At 47.3% G+C, this 23,367-nt stretch overlaps 1 protein-coding gene across 1 annotated transcript in view; it reads right to left on the bottom strand.

Moving 5' to 3' along the window:
• Positions 1–21,859, bottom strand: part of LOC148430677 (interleukin-12 receptor subunit beta-2-like) — a 64,107-nt gene extending 42,248 nt beyond the window's left edge. Inside the window, exons 1-6 of the mRNA XM_088466543.1 lie at positions 21,784–21,859; positions 19,323–19,583; positions 17,986–18,100; positions 16,836–17,014; positions 12,874–13,013; positions 7,449–7,596 (exon numbers count right to left, since the gene is read on the bottom strand). Coding sequence (XP_088322669.1) covers positions 7,449–7,596; positions 12,874–13,013; positions 16,836–17,014; positions 17,986–18,100; positions 19,323–19,583; positions 21,784–21,859 — 919 coding nt within the window. The remainder of the gene's footprint in view (positions 1–7,448; positions 7,597–12,873; positions 13,014–16,835; positions 17,015–17,985; positions 18,101–19,322; positions 19,584–21,783) is intronic.
• Positions 21,860–23,367: the final 1,508 nt, after the last annotated feature.

Below are 23,367 nucleotides of genomic sequence, written 5' to 3'. Positions count from 1 at the left end.
AAAAAAAAAAGTACCACAGAAATTTATATGTAAATACATTAAATATATATATATACATATCATGAACTACAATACTCCATTATAAATACATGACACACACATACATTTTACCTCAAGAACTGTGACTGCAGTACATATATATTTAACTCATATATGTACTTATTAATATAGTATGTTATTTAACCCTTAACCAGGGTTACAATACTATCCCTTTATACATAGGCTCACCATACTATCCCTTTATACACATAGGCTTACCATACTATCCCTTATATACAGACACACAGCCCCCCTATATGGTAGCGCAGCCTCTGTATACAGACACACAACCCCCTATAGCAGAGGTTCCCAATCACAGTCCTCAAGGCTCCCCAACAGTTCAGGTTTTAGAGATATCCATGGTTGATCACAGGTGATTTAATTAGTACCTCAGTCAATTTGATTTAACCACCTGTGCTTAACCATGGATATCTCTAAAACCTGAACTGTTGGGGAGCCTTGAGGACCACGTTTGGGAACCTCTGTCCTATAGGGTAATCGCCCCTATATACAGAGCACAGCCCTTATATACAGGCACATGGCCCCCATATACAAACAGCCGGGTAACAGCCCCTATAAAAATATATACAGACACAACCCCCTATAGAGTAACACAGCTCCTACATACAAAAAAACTCCCTATATGGTAACTCAGCCCCTATACACAGACACACAGCCCCTATAATCACAGTCCCCCCATATAACATGAGTGACAGTCACCTGCTGGACCAGCTGCTCAGTGTCACCCCCCCAGTTGCAAACACGATGCTCCCGGTTAGCGCTGCCGGCATTGACGATCCTGCTCTGTGCTGGAGACTCCTCCCTCTTCCTGGGCCCTGTAACTGCCAGGCCCCGCCCCCTCCTCACACAGGTACCTGCCCGCAGGTTGCTGCTATTTCCTATGCGGCTAAAGGACCTCTGTGACGTATCCACCATGTGACCGCTGCAGGAGGCTGGACCGCTCCTGCGTTACCATCCACTAGGGCATAGAGGGGGAATATATATTTGTGGCGAGCGTAGCGAGCCCGCGAGGGGACACTTTTGGTCCCCCATTAGCATCCCCGCCCCTCCCCCTTTCAGGCCGGGTCACGTGGGTGTGAGGTCACAGGTCCAGTCTAGACCTAACCCTGCCCGCAGTGATCAGAGGTGAGGTCAGAGGCACCCTGCAGTGATGCTGCCAGTGTTAGACAGTGAGCTTGCGCTGGCTTTCATGCAGCCCGGCACTGGGTGTCCCCCTTGCCCTGAAAGAAGGGGGGGGGGGGAAAGGAGTCCCTCTATTTGTGCCAAGGTGTGTGTGTGTGTGTGTGTGTGTGTGTGTTAGTGTTAGTGTTAGTGTTAGATATTTTTTTTTTTTCCACCATTGGGTGGTACATAGAGCCTCTTACAAACTTTTGCTATGGTGCCTTCAAATACCTAGTTACGTCCCTGGCTGCCCACGATACGTCATGCATTCTGAAGCTCTGCACTGCCCAACTCAGCTGGTGAATGTACTAACCACGCCCACATTTTACGCCGTCATGTGCACACTGGGTCTATTAGGTGACCGGCCTCTTTCACCCACAATCAGCCGGACTGATTGCCTGAAGCTGCTGTAAATATACAATTCGAGAAACCGAAAGATTGCATAAGAAAAGAGGTGTTTTAAACCTTTAGGATGGGGGCAGGCATGTATGCAAATTACTTGTGGGAGTTAGCCTATGGCAAGCAGGGGCGGGTTTGTAACAGGAACATTATATAGTGGGCTAGAAGTGTGGGCCAAAGCCTCTTTGTTCCAGATTCCTCCAGGACAGGGAAGTGCATTTTGTCAGTTGTCATTTTCCTTAATAAAACTCTCTTAGTGCTTCTCCTTCTCTTCTCTCCTCCTTTTCCTTATTGTTTTTAGTCATTCTTTTCATTTACTTCATATCATTGCTTTTACTTTTCCTTTCTGTCCTCAATCACTGTCTTTTCTGATTTCTTGTTCTGCTGGGGGTGGGTGTAGCTATGTCCTGCCTAGTAATGAGCCTCCCCAGACCCTGGTCCCTGGCTCCACAGTGCCCCCATGTTATTAGGAGCTGCAGGTGTGGTTCCCCTATTGATAGTTCTATCCCCCCTCAGGCTGCTGCAGCAGCTTTGTGGAAGGTGTGCCAGTGCGGGGGAGGGGTGCTTCCCTTCAGTCCTTAATGCCCCTGGTCAATATTATCTTTGTGGCTGCAATGGCCAGCACCATAGGCAAATGCAGGAGGGGTTTATGAGTGCCTTGCCTGAACCCCCCCTCAGCCCACACCATGATGACTACAATAGAAATAGCATATAATACTAAAGTTGCATGTTTTTTAGGATCCCCTCAGTGTCACAAATGAAATAACTAGCACTACAGTCCCTGTTGATCTTTTAAATGTGTCAGCCAGTAGAAAAAGTTAAAAAGCCAGTAATGAATATTGTTGTGCACCAACTAGATCTGGAAAACATGCACTGTACGGGGTGCACTGATATGGATCACCTATTGGATCAATTATTAATACTGGATAATACACCATCCAGTACATAACAGGACCAATCTGTGCATCTATGTCCAGGACAGTGCATGGTTTCTTTTTCTGCCCTCCCCCAGATTCCCCAACTTGCTCATATGATCTGTAAAGGAGCCTGCACATGAAATAAAAAGATTCAGCTCAGACAGGATGGCTCTACTTCTACATATAATTGCTTACTGTGTTTGCTGGTCCTGTATATGCCAGAATTATATCATTCAGTACATTCGTATGATGTATTTTATAGATGGTCTAAGTGCTGATTATGCCCTCTTAATGGTAGAAAACAGTTGCAGCAAACAGTGTTAGTATTATGCTGGGCATTGAGGTATCATTGGGGGAATAGAATGCTTTAGTGATGCGTTATCTGACAGTAAGGGGTAATGGCTTTGACACTGCTTTATTTATGTATGGCACCTTAGATCTAGCTTTTATCTCCTTTGAATCATATTATCAGTCAATAGAGGAGATTGTATTATATACTGTATTCTGAGCATTTAACTTACAAAATAGACAGAATACATGTGCTACAGTGAATTTCTACAGTGTGCACAGCCTATAATTGCAATCACTGCCCCAAGCAGCTATCACCGGGAAGCTCCATTCTCAGCTATGCTCCTACTTTGACAAATATACATTGCTGGAGGTCACGCAGCCTTCGCGTCCTGCCTATGAGGGGTACAACGCGAGCAAAGCAGCTAGTTCAGTTCGTCAGGGCTAACAGCAGGCGTCTGGGGAAAATGCTTCGCCTTTAATAATTCCACCTGTACGCAGGGACGAAAATTTCATTTTCGTCACCTCTGCTTGCGATGTGGTGGCAATCACCCAGTTGCCAAGTGTTTCAAGGGGGGTGCCCAGCAGCAGCCTGCACAGCCAGCAAAAGGCACAAGTGCAAAGTAAAGTTCCATCCCCTGTCCGTGTCACAGCGATAGCAAAATGGTTGAGTTGGTACCCGTTTCTGCAGGACGCAGAATTTTCGTTAAAAGGCTTCAGTTTTGGTTTTCGTTTACCTATTTGCAGGGATGTCGACACATATTCGCCTAGAAATTTGAAGTCTGCCTTTGAATTGCCTCACATTCTTAGGGAAAAAGTGGCTGGCGAGGTTAGCGTCAGGCGCATTGCAGGGTCTTTTGCAGAACCCCCATTAGGGATCTTGTGAATTCCCCGGTGGGAGTGGTTCCCAAGAAAATTCCAGGAAAATACAGGCTCATGCAACATCTGTCTTATCCGCCAGGCTCGTCAGTAAATTATGCCATACCAGTTGAGGTTTCCTCGGTGGTGTACCAGTCTTTTGACGATGCTTTGGATGTCATTAGGTGTTATGGTCCGGGCGCACTGATGGCTAAGATAGATGTTGAGTCAGCTTTTCGTCTACTTCCTTTGCACCCAGAGTCATTCCAGTTTATGGGTTTTTAGCTTGGACAACGGATATTGCATAGACAAATGCTTGCCTATGGGGTGTTCTGTGTCCTGTGCGTTTTTCGAGCATTTTAGCACCTTCCTACACTGGTGCGCGGAATTTATTTATTTAATTTTTGCGGTAGTCATGGAATTGCCCACTATCTCGATGACTTTCTGTGTGTCGGCCCTTCCGGTTCAGGCAGATGCAGTTATCTTTTGTTTTCTTTACGAGCGCTGTTTTTTCATTTGGAGTTCCCGTTGCTGCGGACAAAACGGAGGGCCCTTCCCCTTGTCATTCCTGGGTATCGAGATCTGTACCTCGGCGGGTTCTTGTCGCATTCCTCTCGATAAGCCTGTCAAGTTGCGTAATGCCATAGCGAAATGCACGGCTTCCAGTAGAATTACCCTGCGGCAGGCGCAATCCCTCCTGGGCCTGTAAAGTAATTCCAATGGGCAGAGCTTTTTCACATAAATTGGAAAGGGCCACGGCTGGTGTCACTAACCGAGACATTTGCTACGTTTATCCTCAGAGTTTAAGCAGGACCTCTCTGTCTGGGTCTCGTTTCTTCGGGATTTTAATGGCGTTCGGTTGTGGATGTCTCCAGCCGCTGACAATTTGCAGCTGCAGCTGTTCACCGACGCAGCAGGCACCACAGGGTTCGGATGTTACCTTGATGGCTCCTGGTGCGTTGGCCGTTGGCTGGAAGAATGGGTGGGAAAGGGTTTGACTAAGGACTTACTCCTTCTCAAACTCTTTCCCATAATGGTTTCCTTGGAAATCTGGGGGGAATGGTTACGCAATCGCAGCATCATTATCAGGTGTGACAACCTGGGCGTGGTCCATGCGATACAATCAGCAACATGCGGCTTCCCTGCTGGTTTTGCGCTTGCTAGCGCAGCTGTGCTCACATGTTTGCGCTGTAACATCATGTTTAAGGCAAGACACGTTCCTGGGGTGGAGAATGAGATAGACGATGCGTTATCACGTTTCCAGTGGGCTAGGTCCCGATCTGTGGCCCCTGGTGCTGACGTTGTGCTTTGCCCCTCTTATGTTTGGCAGGTGATCAAGCCGGCATGGAGGGCTTAGCAGAACAGTCTTTAGCCCCCTCCACGTTGCGAGCATATCGGCAGGCATGGAATGAATGGGAAGATTATTCCCGTAGCAGCAAACAGGCAGGTAAGAGTCAGCATCGTTCGATGCTTTCTTTTATTTGGAGTCTCCATTTGGCTGGCAGATCCAGGGCTTCTGTTGCGCGCTCTTTGGGGGGCATTGCATTTTATTGTAAATTGAAGGGCCAACCTGACTTTACTAAAAGTTTTCTGATTGTGAAGGCTTTAAAGGGTTGGGCACGGGTCTCCCGGCCAGTAGCTGACCGTAGGAGACCTGTGGATGCTCATCTGCTTCCGGCAGTATTAGGGGCGGTGCTCGGAGTGGCTCTTACTGCGTATGAGGCGGTCCTGATTCAAGTGGTGTTTTCAGAGGCTTTTCACGGCACCTTGAGGGTATCGGAGCTGGTGGCATCATCCAAATGGGTTGATGCCGCCATGCTCCTCTCGGATATCCTGGTCAGTGAGAGGTCTGTTCTCTGTAGGATTCGGCGGTCAAAGACCGACCAGACTGGTAGGGGTAGGTGGATCTCGTTGGGTCCATCTAGGTACGAACAGATCTGCCCCGTGGCACTAGCTATGCGGTATGAGTTATTGCGGCCGGATGTTCCTGGTTCATGACTCATGCATATGGACAGGACTCCGCTTACCAAATACCAGTTTGGTTGGTTTTTGAAGAGGTGTGTATCAGTTTTAGGCCTCCCGCCTCAAGATTTTGGTACACACTCGTTTCTGATCGGAGCCGCAACTTCGGCGGCAGCTGCGGGTTTCTCGGCATCAGAAATTAAGGCCCTAGGACGTTGGAAATCGGATAGTTATAAAGGTTACATTCGACCTAGGCGTGAAGGCCCTTTGTTTTAAAGTCATTTCACAGTCTGTTCCGGTTACGTTTATAGTTTATGCTTGCCTGGTTTTTGTCTTGTCTCATGTACTGTCCTGTCTTGTCTGTTACCCCTGTCCGTCCTACTCGGGATTAGCTACTCGCCATTGCTGGCAATGGGAGTCTTGAGGGATTTTACAATTTTTACCTGAACTGACGGATTCAATTCGGCTATTCTCAATCATTTAATTAGGCCATAGTCCATCCCTCAGCAGGTTTTTATTTTACCTCTTGCCGAGTTCACCTGTTTTTTCCCAATTCCCCCCCACCCATTCTTCCCCTTTGTGTCTTCTGTTTGTCTCAGCCACTTCAAATAGTAAAGTCGGCGACCAATAGAAAATTTTTCTTTTTGGCAGATACTCACTTATGTTCTATCAGATCCCACTAATACACCATAAAATTTTATTGTTTTATGACAATTACTAATTTTTTATTTACTGCTTTCCTCCACCTTTAGGATTGCTCTTTGACACGCAGGACATTTTGGTTATAGGCCACTCATATATTTTCTGGGCTGCTAGGTTTGAGTTCAGATCAAGCTCCAATTTTTGAATATTCAGCTAGGGTCCGTTGGATAGGTTCCAGAGGTATGAGATGGCATTCCTTTTGTCCTAAACTGTTAGAGTATGCAAGGCTTTTTGGTAGGCCACGTATTTTGGTGGCTTAGTTAGGAGGCAACGACTTAGGGCAGATGTCCACTGTAGAATTACGAGTTGATATTGTCAACGATTTGGCGAGGGTGCTATCGGCCTGGCCCTTGTGTAAATTAATTTGGTCTTGCATTGTACCTCGACAGGTCTGGCGTGGGGTTAGGAGTTTTCCTGCTAATGACGAAGCTAGGAAGAAACTTAATTTCGCAGTTGCCAAATTTGTGATGGCCAATTATGGCCGTTTCATTTACCATAAGAACATTCAATTTCGATTTAGTTATATGTATAGACCTGATGGAGTTCATTTAACAGAGGAGGGTTTGTCATTGTTTATTGGGGATCTTTTTGAGGAGTTGGCGTTATTGGGGTAGTACTTGGTATGGTGGCGGTGCAGCGGTTCTATAAGCAGAACCTTGCTGTGGCGGGAAAGAACGGCAGGTCGCCAGTCCGGGTGCAATTATGATTTAAGGGCGCTCCCTTCGTTGACTGGTAGTTGGCTGTACCAACCTAACGGGGGGCAGTATCACCACCTAAACGGGTGGGAAGTCAAGATGGGGGTGAGCGTTACCTTTTGTTGATGATATGAGTTACATGGTTATGTGTATGCACTCTGGGCGATCTACGCCTGCTATGCCTTTTGTTGTTTGTGTGTGGGCATAGCAGATCTGGCTGATTTCTGGCCGTCCTTTCTTTGCCACCATACATCCTTAAATAAATAATAATTATTATTGCTCCAATAAATCGCCATCAAGTTATCTGCCAAATCCACGTCTCAGTGTCTTTATTTTATGTTAGTATGATAAGTGGTTTGCACACATGACAACACCTCATCCGATAGAAGGTTTAATACATATTTACCATCCTCTGGGGTTTCCTGCGTCACAGGCTGACTCCAGTTGCTCCACTTCCCTCTATTGGTCAGGTATTTACAGGCTGCCTGGAACTGGTACCGTGTTGCTGGGTGTAGATTGTACAGAGTGACGGTTCTGTTGTTCTGGATTTCTGCCTACAAGAGGTGGATGGAGAATCTTAGTACCTGTGTTTGAGATGTTGCTAGAGATGTATCAAACCTTTGAGAGATAAAGTGAAGCAGGGATGGCCATCGACCGGTAAACATCGATGGCTAACTACCAATGGGCATTGGTTTTGCCATCAGTGGCAGAGATCCAATGGTTCTCTGCCATCCATGGCAGACTAGGACCTAATACTTTTTTTTTTGCCCCCATCAGCATGAAGCTTAGCACTGCCACCCAGCTGCCTTCTAAGCCCTGTCCCCTATTTTGATTGGCCCGTGCCCCGCCTTGCCCCCAGCAGCTGTGGCCATCGAGGGTTGCAAACCATCGATGGTTCAGTGCTATCAATTTTAATCACCGGTTGGGATCATCGATGGAAGCCCACCGATGGCCATCCCTATGGAGAAGTCGAACATGGCAACCAATCCGCTTCTAACTGCCATTTCACAGACCGTGCTAGATAAGTGACAGAAGATGATTGGTTGCTATGCTCAACTTCAAAACTTTATCTCTCTCAGAGGTTTGATACATCTCCCCCATAGAGCGCCAAGCAACACTTTATATATAGCGAAACAATTATGACCGTTATTATGAGTATGTTTAGGAGCTATGTACTACATGCAGACCAGTAATTCAGACCTACACTTTTTTTATGTGAGCACTACAATTTAAAAAAGTATCTTTCTATTATATTAATGTGTTTGTGTGTACTCTACATTTGTTCTCTAGTCCAGTGGTTCTCAAACTCGGTCCTCAGGACCCCACACAGTTCATGTTTTGCAGGTCACCCAGCAGCTGCACAGGTGTACTCCATACATGCCTACCCTCCCGGTTTTCGCAGGAGGCTCCTGATTTTTCGGGTAACCCCCCGCACCCCCGGAAGGGTAGGCATTTCTCCCGCATTCTGCCCAATTCCTAGTGAAGTCGGCAGAATTAGGAGAATACCTGCTGCAATCGCGGGTCTCTGTGAAGTGGGCGGGCTTAAGCTTTGATTCTGCATGAATCACAGCATTTGGCCCCGCCCCCTATGTAAATTGTGCCCAATCGCAGCAATTTTACCGCGAGGGGGGCGGGGCTTAATGACGCGCATCGTCAAGCCCCGCCCCCGTCGGCCCCCTGCTGCTTCTCTTACCCGGGCTTCTCCCAGGAAGAGAATATTAAAGGTAGGCAACCCTGGTGTACTCATTACTCACTGACACATTTTAAAAGATCCACAGGTGAAGCTAATTATTTCAATTGCGATTCTGTCAGGAGACCTGCAAAACATGCACTGTTTCGGGTCCTGAGGACCGAGTTTGAGAACCTGTGCTCTAGTCTATCCAATTTAACATACGTTCCCAGATTGCAGTGATTGGGCTGCTTTTAATTTTTATCGTTGCTTACTGCAGTGATAAAATCAGTAACCACCACAAAAATATATTGCGGTACCCAGCTGCCCCGGTAATGTCACGGAGTGGTAAGGGTGAACAGAACAGTGGATTAGATATACAAACGCTTGCTTTCAATTTCACAGATTTTAAAAATAGGGAATAAAAAAAATGTATTCAATTATTCTGAACATTACCCAATAAAAATGCTTTATCAAAGAATAGGGCTTTTGTATACATTAACTAGTATGCACGTGGCGAACATTTCGCCAATTTGAACCCAGAACATACGGATGGAAAATGCTTCGCTAGATAATAGATTAATACGACAGAATCAGGTAATAAAAGATGATAACCGGCTAAGCCACGCCCCTTTTATGCTTTTTGGGGATTTTTTTATTGTAACATTTTGCCAATTTGTAAGTACGATGATATATTTGGCCATGGAATCTGAAGCAAAATGGACAGTTTCCAGGCGGTATTGCAAGCTGAGCTCTTATAGATGTAAGTGATAATGAACTGTTACTCCGCCTCATCATCTCTCAGCCTCCCGCCAATCAGCGGCTGCCGTGGAAAGCAGAGAAAAGAGGCGTTGCTTTCGAGGAGCAAGCCCAGTGCTGACTGTCTGGGAGATGCGAGCCTGGAATCGCCGTGTTGGAGAAAGTAGGTGAGGGAAGAGCGCCCCCTATGGCAGCAGCCTCACACGTCGTGCCGTCCGCGCACTCTCGCTCATTATGTACTGGCTACGTCCTGCAGCCAGACGGAAAATCAGGAGTCGAACTGGGCAGAATGCAACCAGTCTCCGCATATGGCTAGGGCCTGGGGTCCATGTGAGAGCACAGACCACCAGTAGTGCGTGAGAACAGCAGCCGGCGGTGGTCACCCCTATCCCGCTTCCTCCGGGTCACTGTACCGGGTCTGTGTTCTGGTAGTTTTCTTGACATTTTAAGGTTAGCTATACTTAGGGCGGGATGTACTAACCTTGTGGTGTACATCCCTCCAGTCACCGCAAAATTACAATAACATGCGATTAGTATCGCAAAGGACAGCTTTTGCGATAAGAGCTGACCTTTGCGAAGCAGCTGACGCCGGGTGAGGTGGTCTCCGCCCCCTTCGAGCCCCGGGAACTTCCTGCTGGTGACCTCTGCAGGAAGTCCCGATCTTCTCCTCCTCCCTGCACCCAGAAGGCAATTTGGAGGAGTAGGAGGCGGAGGACCCACGGGGAAGCATGGGCCAGGACACAGGAGGTGAGTGGGGGGCCCGGCTGGGACGGTGCGGTGCAGCGACAAGCTAATGCGGTAAGAAGCCCATAGGCTTTTCTAGGGTAACACCAGGTTTTTCTGGCATTACCCTCCGCACCGAAAATAGGGCGGCCAGGGCTTAGTACATATGAAAATGTGGTAAAAACTCAGAAAACAGGGTTTTTACCGCATTTTTCCTTTAGTACATCCCAGCCTAAAGCATTTATTATGGTTTTTGTAAAAAAATAAAAATTCCATCAAATTTTATACAGATTTAGTCAAAATTCTGTAATTTATTGCTGATTGAAATCAGTTGCCAAAAAAAATCATATTAACATCTTATTTAATCTTTGAGATATTCAAATTCAAAGAGCGTTCCGGAAAAAGGGACTAAGCAAATTATATATAGAAGACATTACAAAATGCCTTATACCCTTTTTACACCAGAGCAAAAACCTGGGTTATTGCTGGGTCTACCCGGGTCGCAGCTCAGTGTAAAAGGGTCCCTGAAAACTAATGGTGCATACACACGGTCAGATTTTTCCTTCAGATATGAACGATAACGATTTAAAAATCGTTCAGTCGTTCATATCTGAAGGAAAATCGTTCATATCTGACATGCCTGAACAATGGACGATCAACGATGCGCGTTCCCGATGGTCAGATAACGATTTCTGACATCTGATGTGTTTGCAGTCAGACTTGGACGATTCCATTCATTTTAATGCAGTCAAAAATCGTTCAAATCGTTCAATCGTTCATCTGACAAGTCTGACAAATCTGACCGTGTGTATGCTCCATTACCCGGGTCAAGTGACCCAGCAATCCAACCCAGATAATTACCAGGGTTGGACCCAGAATGGACAATGGTGGAGTGTAAACGCCGCAACCCGGATTATCTGACCTGGGTCATGCCTAAAATGAGCAGATTGGTGGTTGTGGACCAGTCACCTCCCACTATTTATGACCTCACAAGTTCAGCAGGGCAGACCTGGGTTCAGTGTGAACGGGGCTGACCGGAGAATAACCCAGATCGATGGTGCTGTGTAAACAGTGTCTCACCTGGGTTGGAATCCTGGACCTGATTCAGACCCAGACGCAAATCAGCGCACTTTCGCAGCCGACAGGGGCCGGGTATGCAAATTCCGCGATCGCACGGCCAGGCTTAAGGACGCCCTCTATGTCTTTGAGAGCGACAGCAGAGTGATCGCACTCCGGTGCAATGATACCCACTTTTCTGTCTTAGCACACATCTCCAGGAAGTGTATGATTAGTCAGTAACATCGAGAGCCATCGGAACTGCACGCAGCCCTTGAGGTAGAGCCTACCCCGCCGCAAGCACTGCGATCACTGCAGGCTGAAATACAACCAGGTGACGTGTACAATGACACCTCCATGCTAATTATGCACGCCCAAAAAAACAGCGTTTTGACATTCAGACACGTCTGCATTCGCACAACCACTCCCCCGTTTTCCAGGACCTTACCCTGTTACCACCCACCAACGGCATTGTCACTCAAAGTAACGCTCAGTCTGTGTACTACGAGTGCACGATTCCCGATCGCAGTGACTGGCTCGCGTCCGCGTACTGCGACGCATATGCATGTGCAGACGGGTGACAATCGCCCATGGCGAGCGATCGCTGCTTAGCATCAGGGTCTGAATCACGCCCCATGTCTGAAAACCCAGATCGGACCCGGGTTTATGGTGGAAAAGATGTATTACGTAAAAAATTGAATTTGCAATTACTTTCTACAAAATCAGATGTCATTCAGTGAAAAGTGATTTATTGCTCATCTCCAATTTGCACCATCTTACAGTCCACCGCCACAAAATTCTGCTGCTTACTTACCTGCTATCTCTGAGGGTGGACTGTGCTGGGAGCTGGATTTCCTTCTGCCTGTGGCGTTACCCTGTTCTGCATTCACAGAAGGGTTCCTGTTCTTACAGAGGTCAGTGTGGTCAATGGCTGCAGAGCCACATGTTCACCGAGGATCACAAGCGGCAGACTTCAGACGCCACAAGTGGGTGTCTGAATACAAATCCCGGCAGCTGCCACATTTGGCCGGCCACCACAGAATCAATAGAGACTGGGTACTAGAGTGTGCCCGATGTCTATTGCACAGACCACCGGCGATCTCCTCAGCGCATGTGCAAAACACCCGAAAAACGGCCCTGGCAGCCATTTTCCAGCATTTGAACAGCGCTGGGAGACCCGACGTGGGACCTCGGAGAGGTAAGTTTTACATAATATGGGTGCAGAGTGTGCGTTGCGGGCACCCCCTGGACCCGGGGGCCGTGTGCCCCTGCGCCCAATATAGATACGCCCTTGGTAGATTAACAATTCAGCAAAGATCTGGACTGAACAGATTTTGGATAATTCTTTAATTTATGGACAAAAAAATAAAAAAAAATTATGTAGATCAAACACACTGAATTTTTCAAATGACAAATTGTACGAATAGCAGCGCATTGAACAATTTTACATTATGAATAAAAGATTTTTCAGCTAAAAATTTTAATTACATTTTTCTGAATCGCCAAATTTGTAACTACTGGACCCTATCCCAAACCTAACTGTGTTATTTTCACTAAGATGAAATAAATATGGACACAGGGAATACAGACATCGCAGGGATATAAAATCATGAGGCGAACGTACCTTCCGCCAAATGCTCTCCTGGGGGGCTCGGTACTGTAGCCGGCAGTGTTGTACGTCCTGGTCGGTGTGGATGGTCACGGTACAGTTATTGGACGATTGGTGACAGTTTATGGATATATTTGTTGGTGGAAACGGTTTCACTGTGAAGAAAAGGAAAATGTAAGACTAGTGTTCGGTAACCCATGTTTCATAATCCATATAAACTTTGAAACATTCGTTTGCCATTTCATTAAAGAGGTTTTCTCGGCAGATACCTAATTTATTGTCTTTTACAAAATAAAATAATTTGGCGGAGTTTGATTTATTATTTGCCCTTTGATATGATGCACCTCCGCCGCTCCCTGTGTATTGGGCACAGTTGTAGACAGAGCAGGTTTGTGTCACATCACAAAATGAGGAAGCTCAACAACTTTTTGTCAGAAGTAATCAAGCAATATTTGTAGAAAAAGCTGCATGAGGTCTAACTCAGCGATATAAACTGGAATCTAAATTTCTGGAGGTGGAAAGCACCTTACCAGTTCAATATCGACAAAACTGAAGTCTGCGAATAAATATCAAAAATTATTGTACAATTCTGTGCAGTGTTTAGTTACAGTGTAAATATCTTATTGTGTTCCCTCTTCATCTAGTGATGTCTGTGTGCCAATCAGATCTGAATGCGAACATCAGCTGGAAATGAGTCAGCTGATCTTGTGCGAGGCAGCGATCTGTCCAGTCGTGTGTTAGTGAGGACAGGTCTACATATGACAGGGGCAGTGATATGATGTGAGAAGGAGATTGGAGGCAACAGGAAGCCACAGACAGAGGTATATAGTGGAAGCAGGGTCCTCCAGCAACACAGAGTATATCACGAGATGAGTGATGTGTTATACCCATTTTCCACCTAAATTCCGAGTCTGACCCGGAGTTGGAACAAAGTTCCTATCCGGATCAGACCCGGAATTTTGCCGGCGCCGACTGGGGATATTCCCGAGTCGGCGCCGCTCACACCGCAGTCAGGTCTGCATAGACCCGGCTTTTCCGGAGTGAAAGGGGTCGCTTGGAGATGACTTGGGCCCCAAGCGCCACTAAAGCCGGACCAATCGGCCGGCTAGCAGCGCACTCCAGGTCATCGTGACCAGGAGTGCGCTGTTCTCACAGCAGGGTTTCACGGGCTACGCCCGTGTTAAACCCTGCTAGTTACCTGGGTTGGATTGCCGGGTCACTCGACCCAGCGATCCAACCCTCTCCCCTTTTACACCAGGGAGCTGCCCGGGTTAACCCTTCAATAACCCGGGTTTTAGCTCCGGTGTAAAAGGGGTATTAGTGAGGATAGGGCTGCATGTGACAGGAGCAGTGACATGATGTGAGGAGGGGAATGGAGGCAGCAGGAAGCTACAGACTGATAGTTATATAGTGGAAGGAGCAGGGTCCCCAGCAGCACAGAGTATATCAGGAGAGGAGTGATGTGTTAGTGAGGACAGGGCTGCATGTGACATGGGCGATGACATAATGTGAGGAGGGGAATGGAGGCAGCAGGAGGCCACAGACTGAGAGCTATATCATCAGAAGAGCAGGGTCCCCCAGCAGCACAGAGTGTATCAGGAGATGAGTGATGTGTTAGTGAGGACAGGGCTGCATGTGACAGGGGCAGTGACATGATGTGAGGAGGGGAATGGAGGCAGCAGGAAGCCACAGACTGAGAGCTATATCGTCAGAAGAGCAGGGTCCCCCAGCAGCACAGAGTGTATCAGGAGATGAGTGATGTGTTAGTGAGGACAGGACTGCATGTGACATGATGTGAGGAGAGGAATGGAGGCAGCAGGAAGCCACAGACTGAGAATAATATAGTGGAAGGAGCACAAGTGGTGCCATTACTCTACCCCTCATCCCGATTTTCCAGGAACAGTTTTCCAGGAACAGTTTCCAATATGTAATTTGGACAAAGCAAGTGACATTGGTTGCTATGCAGTTTGTTATACAGTTTGCAGAATACACATAAATAATAAAGAATGACTGTCATAATCTGGAACTTTACTTTGTGGCGCACAGTGGGGGTGTCCTTGTCACTACAAGGCATGGCGTACCCGGTGCTTCTACAATGTTATACAGCCTCTTAACTATTTCCCCTCCCCTGAAAAGACCTATTAGTTGCCATGCAACAGTGCCAGGTGCGCAGGTCTCTGCAGTGAACAGGATCATACCTTACAATATACCAACCTGGGGACAGCACTGGCTTGGTCAGGACAGATCCTCCAACATGACCTCTTCCCACGACATACAAAATGCTCTGCTCCTGGCCCTCCCACTTAATTTACAATTGCAGTCACCTGTGCTGACCCGACTAATATGTGTGAAGAATGTTTTGCACAGATGACTGCATTCCTCATTTACATGGGAAGTCCAGGAGCAGAGTGTTTTGTACCTGGTGGAAGGGGTCATGTCAGTCTGTTAAATGCTGGTTGGTTGCTCTGGGCAACTTCTCCAATGTATCTCTCCCCAAGGCTTGATATTTCTCCCCCAGTATGTTTTAAGATCTTTAAGATAACACGAGGTAAGGCAAATGAAAATTCTCCTGAATATTGGGGCCTCCTCTGTGCATGACAGGGGCTCTCTAAGGACCAGTAGGCATGGGACACTTGGAGCCGTATTCAATTTGAGCCGATACGCAATACTTTTTCGCGGCCCGGACTTTCCGTCTACTTCGCCTGTTTTGTAGGCGGAAAAGTATTGCGCACGTGCCCACTTTACCCCGTATTCAATTTGAAAGTACATGAAAACGGGACCTGGCGAAACTTGAACAGGCGGAAAGTTGCTAAAGTGATGTTGAAAAAATCGTGAAAAATCCACCTTCCGCAAGCACCTGCAATCAAAAAACACCTGGGGCATACTTGGGGACCCCCCCCAGAGTCAAGTTCGCTAGTTTTTAACTTTGTCCCCCAACATTTTTTTTTTTCGCCCCCAAAATTAGTGATTTTTTTGGGGTGTTCTTAAGTGTTTTTTTTTTTTTTTTTTAATACAGTTTACCTTTGGGGGACTGTCTGAAGGCTGCACGGGGGTTCCCGCAATGTTGCACCCCAAAACCCCAATTCTGCACTTTTTTCCGCCTGCTATTCATAGGCGAAACTTTTTCGCCTATTACATTGCATTGACTTTCCGCCTAGGCGGAAAGTCTTTCAAATTGAATACGGGGTAAAAACAAAACAGGCAAAAATGACGTCATCGGCGAAAAAGTATCGCGAATCCGGACTTTTCGCCTCAAATTGAATACGGGCCTTGGTGGTAGTCGTCCATAGATTTCTGCCTGTGTATAATGTGCATTTCCCCCCAGCTGTAATGAGGTTAAGTTGCGTATTACTACGAGATACAGATACCGGTCAGCTAGAGAGCAGGAAATCTCATTCAGGTCTCTCACGCTAAGAGTCCTTCACTTTTCCTGTCTCAAACCACAAAACGTCCAGATACAGAGAAACAAAAGTAACAACAGCAAACAAATACATGGGGCGTTACGTTAAGTAATCGAAAATGTAGAAATGAAAGTATATATTTAAATTATGTGTTTATACCAATGCAATCAGCATGGGGAAAATCTGGGACTTGGCTGAGTTGATGAATCCTTACTTGTGACTTTAAGTCAGGGGTGGCATAAGGAGTAGTGGGCTCTTGTGCAGTCTCTGTCTCCAATAGGACCCCTCCCAGGATCCCCAGCAGCTTGCGTATGCGCTGACCAATGGCCGGGTCGTAAACCTGGAAGTCTCCACAATGCAAAGGACAGCTCTTACCGAGAGCGCTGTCCTCTGCTTAAATCTAGATGCACACAGCTTTAATAAACGCCGCTATGCATGCGCGCGGTGGCGAAATACACAGCATCCATAATGTGGTGTGGTTAATACAATGTTAATACAATGTGATATAGTTAATACAAGGGTTCTGTTGAAACAAAGTTCTATCACAGTAGTATAACTTTGCGGACTGTTGCTCACCTACATCGAAGTAAGTGAACGTATAGGGCAGCGAATGATTTCTTCCCAGTCCGTTAGACGTCATCACCAGAGCTGTGTATTCTGCCCCACGAACCACTGAGACGGGCAGCATCAGAGACTGGCGTCCATGGGCGCTGTGGTTGGTGGAATTTGTCACGTTATGCGTTGTCTCCAGCAACCTGGAATATATAAACATATATATGTATGTAACAAAACAGGCCGCACATTGCTTGGAAATATATAAAAGAGGGACATGGATATTTATGCTGATGACTATAACTAATGCTGCAGATGAAACGTGTGAAATGCTAATGAAAACCAATACATGTACGTTTAAAACTGATTTATCTATTAGAACATTATACTTTGTTATTTTATTTAGTGTTGTCTTCTATTTTGGAAAGTTTCTAATTTGTAGAAGAGTTGGGTGTGGCTTCTCATTCATGTGAAGTGGGTGGCGGCTTGATGATGCCAATTGTATTATCAAGCCCCTTCACATCCATAAACAATAATGTAGTTTTATAGATTACAAAACGGGTGGGGCTTGATGTCTGGTTTGTCCTGTACCCTTGATGCAAATCGGGCTCCCATCTTCCATTTTCCAGGCTGTACTAGGCCTAATATTACCTCCTCTCACTACAATGGCTACCTCCACTAATGTAGGTAATTGGTTAGCTTTAATTGGTGCCATTTAAACTAGTGTTAGGGGCACTTTATTGCTGTCCGCAGATAAGTGGTGTAACTAGGGTCTTTGGAACCCAGGGCAAGATGAACAATGAAGCCCCCTGTGAGTGCAAAAAAGTGACCGTGGTCAGATGCCACTAGGGGCGTGGCCACTGAAAATGGGGGCGTGTCAACATTACACGCCACCGTTTCTCGTCACTGTACATTCCTTTCCATTCCATATGCACCTTAATGCCCCCAGTAGTAGTTCCCCTTATGCAATGCCCCCTGTAGCAGTGCCCTCAGTAGTAGTTCCCCTTACGCAGTGCCTCCATTAGTGCCCCCTATACAGTGCCCGTACCCCGCTCAACTCCTCCCCACTTCGGTTGATATCATTTCTTTTCAGGACAAATAAAGCAATATGGCATCTATGGTAGTATAATAATGAATGCAGTTTGCAAATACACATTGTAAAGAGATACTCAACTGTAAAGTACTGGACATTGCAATGGATGTCTCTCTTCCCCTTTCCCACCAGCAGGAGAGTCTGCCAAATTCGCCTTCCTGCTCACATGTGCCAAACCTTGGCTGATCCGGAGACACTGAAACACAGGGTCATCATTTATTACTGTCACTCTGCAAGCTCTAATGAGGGCACAAAACATTCCATATCTATAGAATACCCCAGAATAATCGCCTTTCAGTGATTATCTCAGTTGTTTTATCTGAATATGGGGGAGATGTAACAAATCTTGGAGAGATTTATCAATGAGTTTTATCACTCACATCGAGTGATAAAACTTGTTGCGTATGATAAATGGTGCTCTAGCCAATCAGCTCCCAACTGTCATTTTTCAAACAGATGACAGTTGGGAGCTGATTGGCTGGAGCACCGTTATCATACGTTTTATCACTCATGAGGGAGCTCCGTCGTGCGCATGCGCGAGACCCGGCTAACGACGGGGTAGCCGTCGCTGCGGGTCTCGCACTAAAGGGGGCGTGCTGTCGATGTTGATTGACAGCACGCCCCCTTTGGTGGGCGTGCCGGGGGCGTGGCTGCCAGACGGAGGCGTTCCCATGGGAACGCCTACCGTCTGAAGCCGGCCTCACTGACATCAGTAGTGATGTCAGTGGGAGTGATTTTGGCTCTGATAGAGACAAAATCACTCCAGGGCTTGTGGCTGGGAGACCCTACCGCAGGGTCTCCATCGCAAGCCCGATGGTCGCGATGGTCTTGACCATCGCGACCATCATCATGGACACTCGCTATAGCTGTGGGTGGTCACTCACAGCTATGCGAGCGTCCAAGAGGCCGCTCCATTTTCATGTAGGAGGGCCCTGATTCAGAGCGTGCGCTCTGGTCAGAGCGTCTGGCTCTGAATCAGGCCCTCAGTGTGCCCTTGGTGACTCTCTATCCTTGCCCCCGTGTTCAGCACCAAGGACTACTTACTTTGGTTTATTGGATATATAAACCAGGTGTCTGAAACAGGCACCCAGTGCAGCACCACTCCGCCCCAATACTGTCCATACTAAAAAAAACAATCCGGCTCTAGCTGTCACATTATAGACTGTGCTAGATAAGTGACAGTTAGACACTGATTGATGACTTAGGGCAACTACCAGACCCTATCTTTCTCCAAGGCTTGATACATCTAAGAGAGGAGTGTTTTGAAGTCTAACTATAGTTATGTGGGAGTGGGCCCTGCTGTGTTGCTTTGTAATGAGGCCCCTGTTGTACAGTCAGATAACGCTAGCTTCCGTAATCCCAGGTTTGAAAAAATAAACAGAAAAAAATACACTTTATATTAAGCAACTGCCACTTACATCCAACATGTATGTATGTCCCGCAGACCATCTTGCAGTTCCAACAGGAGAATATTGTCATTCCCAGAGGAAGACTGAGGTTTCCTGTGCTGACCGATGCTGCATTGTTGCTGCTCCATTCTTGTGTAGTGTTCTGGTTGAGGATTTTAACGCTCTTCGTGGCGCATGTATTGCGGGTGATGGTACATGTGAGGGAGACCAGGCTGCCCAGGTGCATGACCAAGCCAGGGCTGACGTCCAGCTTTGCCTTGGTGCATTCCTCTGTGGGTAAAAGAACACTCGTCACTCCATGACATTCGCTCATTTTAAGCTTATAAGGTAATTGATTAATATATTAATGTAGTTCCAGCTGGTTTGTGGGCCACATGAGCCTGGGGTTCAAAATGATCCTGGGTCCACATGGGCCTGGGGCTCAAAATGATCCTGGGGCCACATGGACCTGAGGCTCAAAATGATACTGGGGCCACATGGGCCTGGGGCTCAAAATGATCCTGGGGCCACATGGGCCTGGGGTTCAAAATGATCCTGGTGCCACATGGGCCTGGGCCTCAAAGTGATCCTGGGGCCACATGGACCTGAGGCTCAAATTTACCCTGGGGCCACATGGGCCTGGGGCTCAAAATGATCCTGGGGCCACATGGGCCTGGGGCTGAAAATTATCCTGGGGCCACATGACCTGGGGCTCAAAACATACTTACCGACTTTCTGGCTGCCCCTTCCAAAAGGGGGCAGTCAGGTCAGCGCAGCAGGGGGCGTGACGGCAGCATAAGTGGGCAGAGCGGGGGCATGGTGGCGTGATCGTATCATTACGGCTCCGCCCCTGCTTTAACATGCCGACATTACCAGAATTGTCAAGCAGGAGGCGGGGCTACAATGATGAAATTCAGCATGAATCACATCATCAGTTCCCCCCGGACCACCAACTTTCTCTCGATAAGTGGGTGCGACTGGGGGGGGGGGTGGCGGGTATGTGGGGGGCAGCAGCCAATCCAGGAGAGTTGCCTTCTCTAGCGGGGAGGGCGGGAGCGGGATCATAGGCAACCATGGCTCAAAATAATCCTGGGGTCACATGGACCTGGGGCTGAAAAGCCCATGAGGTGTGACCAGTGCTGTGTGGATGTGGCCAGTGCTGTGTGGGTGTGACCAGTGCTGTGTGGGTGTGGCCAGTGCTGTGTGGGTGTGGCCAGTGCCTTGTGGGTGTGGCCAGTGCTGTGTGGGTGTGACCAGTGCTGTGTGGGTGTGGCCAGTGTTGTGTGGGTGTGGCCAGTGCCATGTGTGTTTGTGTACACCCCATACACAATCAGCCCCACTGTCTCCCTATACAGAAAAGTAGAAAAATTGCATAATTTTGTGAGGAACACAGAAATACAGTTTTGATACTACTATGTGGCCAACTGGTGACTAGTCAACATCATGCTGTTAGAATGGTGGGACTAATTTTAACTGAAGGCCTGGAGCTATAATCCCATCCGCCCCATTATTAATCTGGCCCTGGCTACAGTGAACACACTTTATTACTGGTTATAAAAGTACTATTATATTGAACTGCAAAGGAGATTCATCTATCTATAATGACTGTCAGGAAAGATGGAGGGGTGTGGCCTATCCAGCCTCCATTTATTTTTTGAGGATAGAAGCCACTCCCACTTTCTCCTTCAGTTGTCTCTGCTTCCAGATCGGCACCTTTCTCAATACTCATGGGTCTTTCTAAATATGTGCTATGTGCAAACAGAGATGACGTCCACCAGAGCAACCAATCCGATTGCAGTTGTCAGATTCTGAGGTTTCGAAAATAAAACCCATTGGATTGGTGGCTTTGCGTTGCTATGGGGAGCAGCACATAGCACCATGTTATTAAAAGAGTCACGCTGTATGGATTGATAACGATTGTCCATGACAGAGCTGGGTCATCCATTAAGGGGCCTACTCTAGTGCCAAGAGCCCAGTGGGTCCCAGATTACGATTAGGCGACTGGTACCAGTCACATTTCCCTACTTAATATTTTATATTCTACACTTTGGCAGTATGTGAAATATGAACCCTATTAAAGTTCTAATTATTTCACATTTGATTTACATGTTGGGCGGGATGCAACACGCATCGCATTTTAAATGCGACCGCATCCCGCCACTGATCGCACGCATAACAGCATTTATTAACGCCGTAGGCATGCAGATTTGCAGTCAAATCTGCGGAAGTGACGGGGGACACTGGGAGGCATCCTATTGGTCCCCTCTTGTATTATCCGTACATTATGACTTTTTTTTTTATTGTGTACCAGCCAAACACACCGGTAACAGGGAATTGCGCACACCACGCAATATGTCAGCCATGGAAATAGTAATGTAGGAACGTCTATTTATTATATGAAATGTATAGTCCTTACAACTGAGGACAAAATGTTAAACACGTAACAATATTTATCGTTCTATTTTTACATGATAAACAGGCTTGAACCAACCTGCGCTCATTTTCATTATAAGACACAGAAAGGTGATGTTTACAGCCGTCCGGGACATCCACAATCCTCTCAGCATAAGCAGGACATTAGGGATGATGTACAGATCCAGGGAGGAGCGGAAACCAAATCTTCTCAGGACAATTCTGACTGGGAGAAAAGCAGAAGAGATGTACCGGTATGAGATGTAAGTGTGCTATAACTTCTCAGGCTGCTGCATTGTGTAAAAAGTTCTGCAAAGCAAAATTATAGACAAATAGGAGGCGTAATCCATCCATAATCTATCCAGAGGGTTGTTTTACGGGTATACAATCGGGAAGCCGGCTGCCCGACTGACGCCTGACATTTCCCGGACGCCGGGAGACAGACGCCCAGCATCCCGATCAAAGGGATGCGGGCATCACGAGCCGACAGCCGTGGGGGGGGGAGGGTTAGGTTTAGGGCACCTGGGGGGGACTTAGGGTTATGCACCCCCCTGGGAGGGATAGGGTTAGGCTAGGGGGAAGGAGGGTTAGGCACCCCACCGGGGGACTTAGGTTTAGGCGGCGGGGAAGGGGGGGTTAGGTTTAGGAACTTAGAGTGGGGATTAGGGTTAGGCACTTGGGGGGGAGGTTAGGGTTATGCACCCCTACGGAGGGTTAGGGTTATCGGGTTAGGTTAGTTACTACTTACCTATCCTCGATCGGGATTTCCAGCACTGTTGGGCTTCCGCTGCCGGGAACGCTGCTGTTGTCGGCCAGGCGCTGCCGGGAATCGAACCGCCGGCCATGCAGCCGGTGATATTTCATACCGAATCTGTTTTACGCCGGCTGTGTCATACTGGACAGCATTATTAAATAGACGCCATGAACACTTTGCCGCTGTGACTTCAGATTATTATTATTATTGTTTTTATTATTATTACTATTATCCTTTATATGGCGCCTCAATTGTTCCGCAGCGCCTTACAGAGGGTCTGATTCAGAGCCGGACATTATTTGTGCTCGCTCGTTTAGAAAAAGGGGCTGGCTATTTAAATTGACCGTTCGCTCTTTGCGGTCTGTTGATGCCTCTATGTCTGAACGAGCGAACAAAACATGCGGTCTTTTTTTTGTAAAGACGCCCCCTGGCCGCTCGCATCATACGTCATCTCCGCTATTTATTAGATTAATCAAGTACATCGAACGGCGTATGAACTGCTCGCTATTCTTGTGGTAGCATTTTCCTACCGCAATCATGCGAGCAGTTCAGACTAAAAGACAACCAAGTGACGTGGTCGATGACGCTGCTTTGTTAATTATGCACACCCTTAAAACGCCCGTTTTGACTAGGGGTGAGCGGGTTCGGATTTCTGAAATCCGAACCCCCCCGAGCCCCCCCGATCCGAGTCCGATCCGAATCAGGCTCGACTTTTCCCGCCTGACTCGGATCTGAAATCGAGGCAAAACGTCATCATCCCGCCTTCCGAGTCTCGCGGGTTTTGGATCCTATATAAGGTACCCACGTCGGCGCCATTTTCTCACTCGGCTGTGGACAGTGAAGAGGGAGGGTGGGAGTTAGGGCTGTGTAGTGTAGTGTAGTGTAGTGCTGCTGTTGTCCACTACTTCA

Source organism: Taudactylus pleione, unplaced genomic scaffold (genome assembly GCF_031769625.1).
Source record: "Taudactylus pleione unplaced genomic scaffold, aTauple2 ptg003505l, whole genome shotgun sequence".
Lineage (NCBI taxonomy): Eukaryota > Metazoa > Chordata > Amphibia > Anura > Myobatrachidae > Taudactylus > Taudactylus pleione.
Note: the sequence above shows the minus strand (reverse complement) of the source record. Positions and strands in the feature narration are given on the sequence as shown.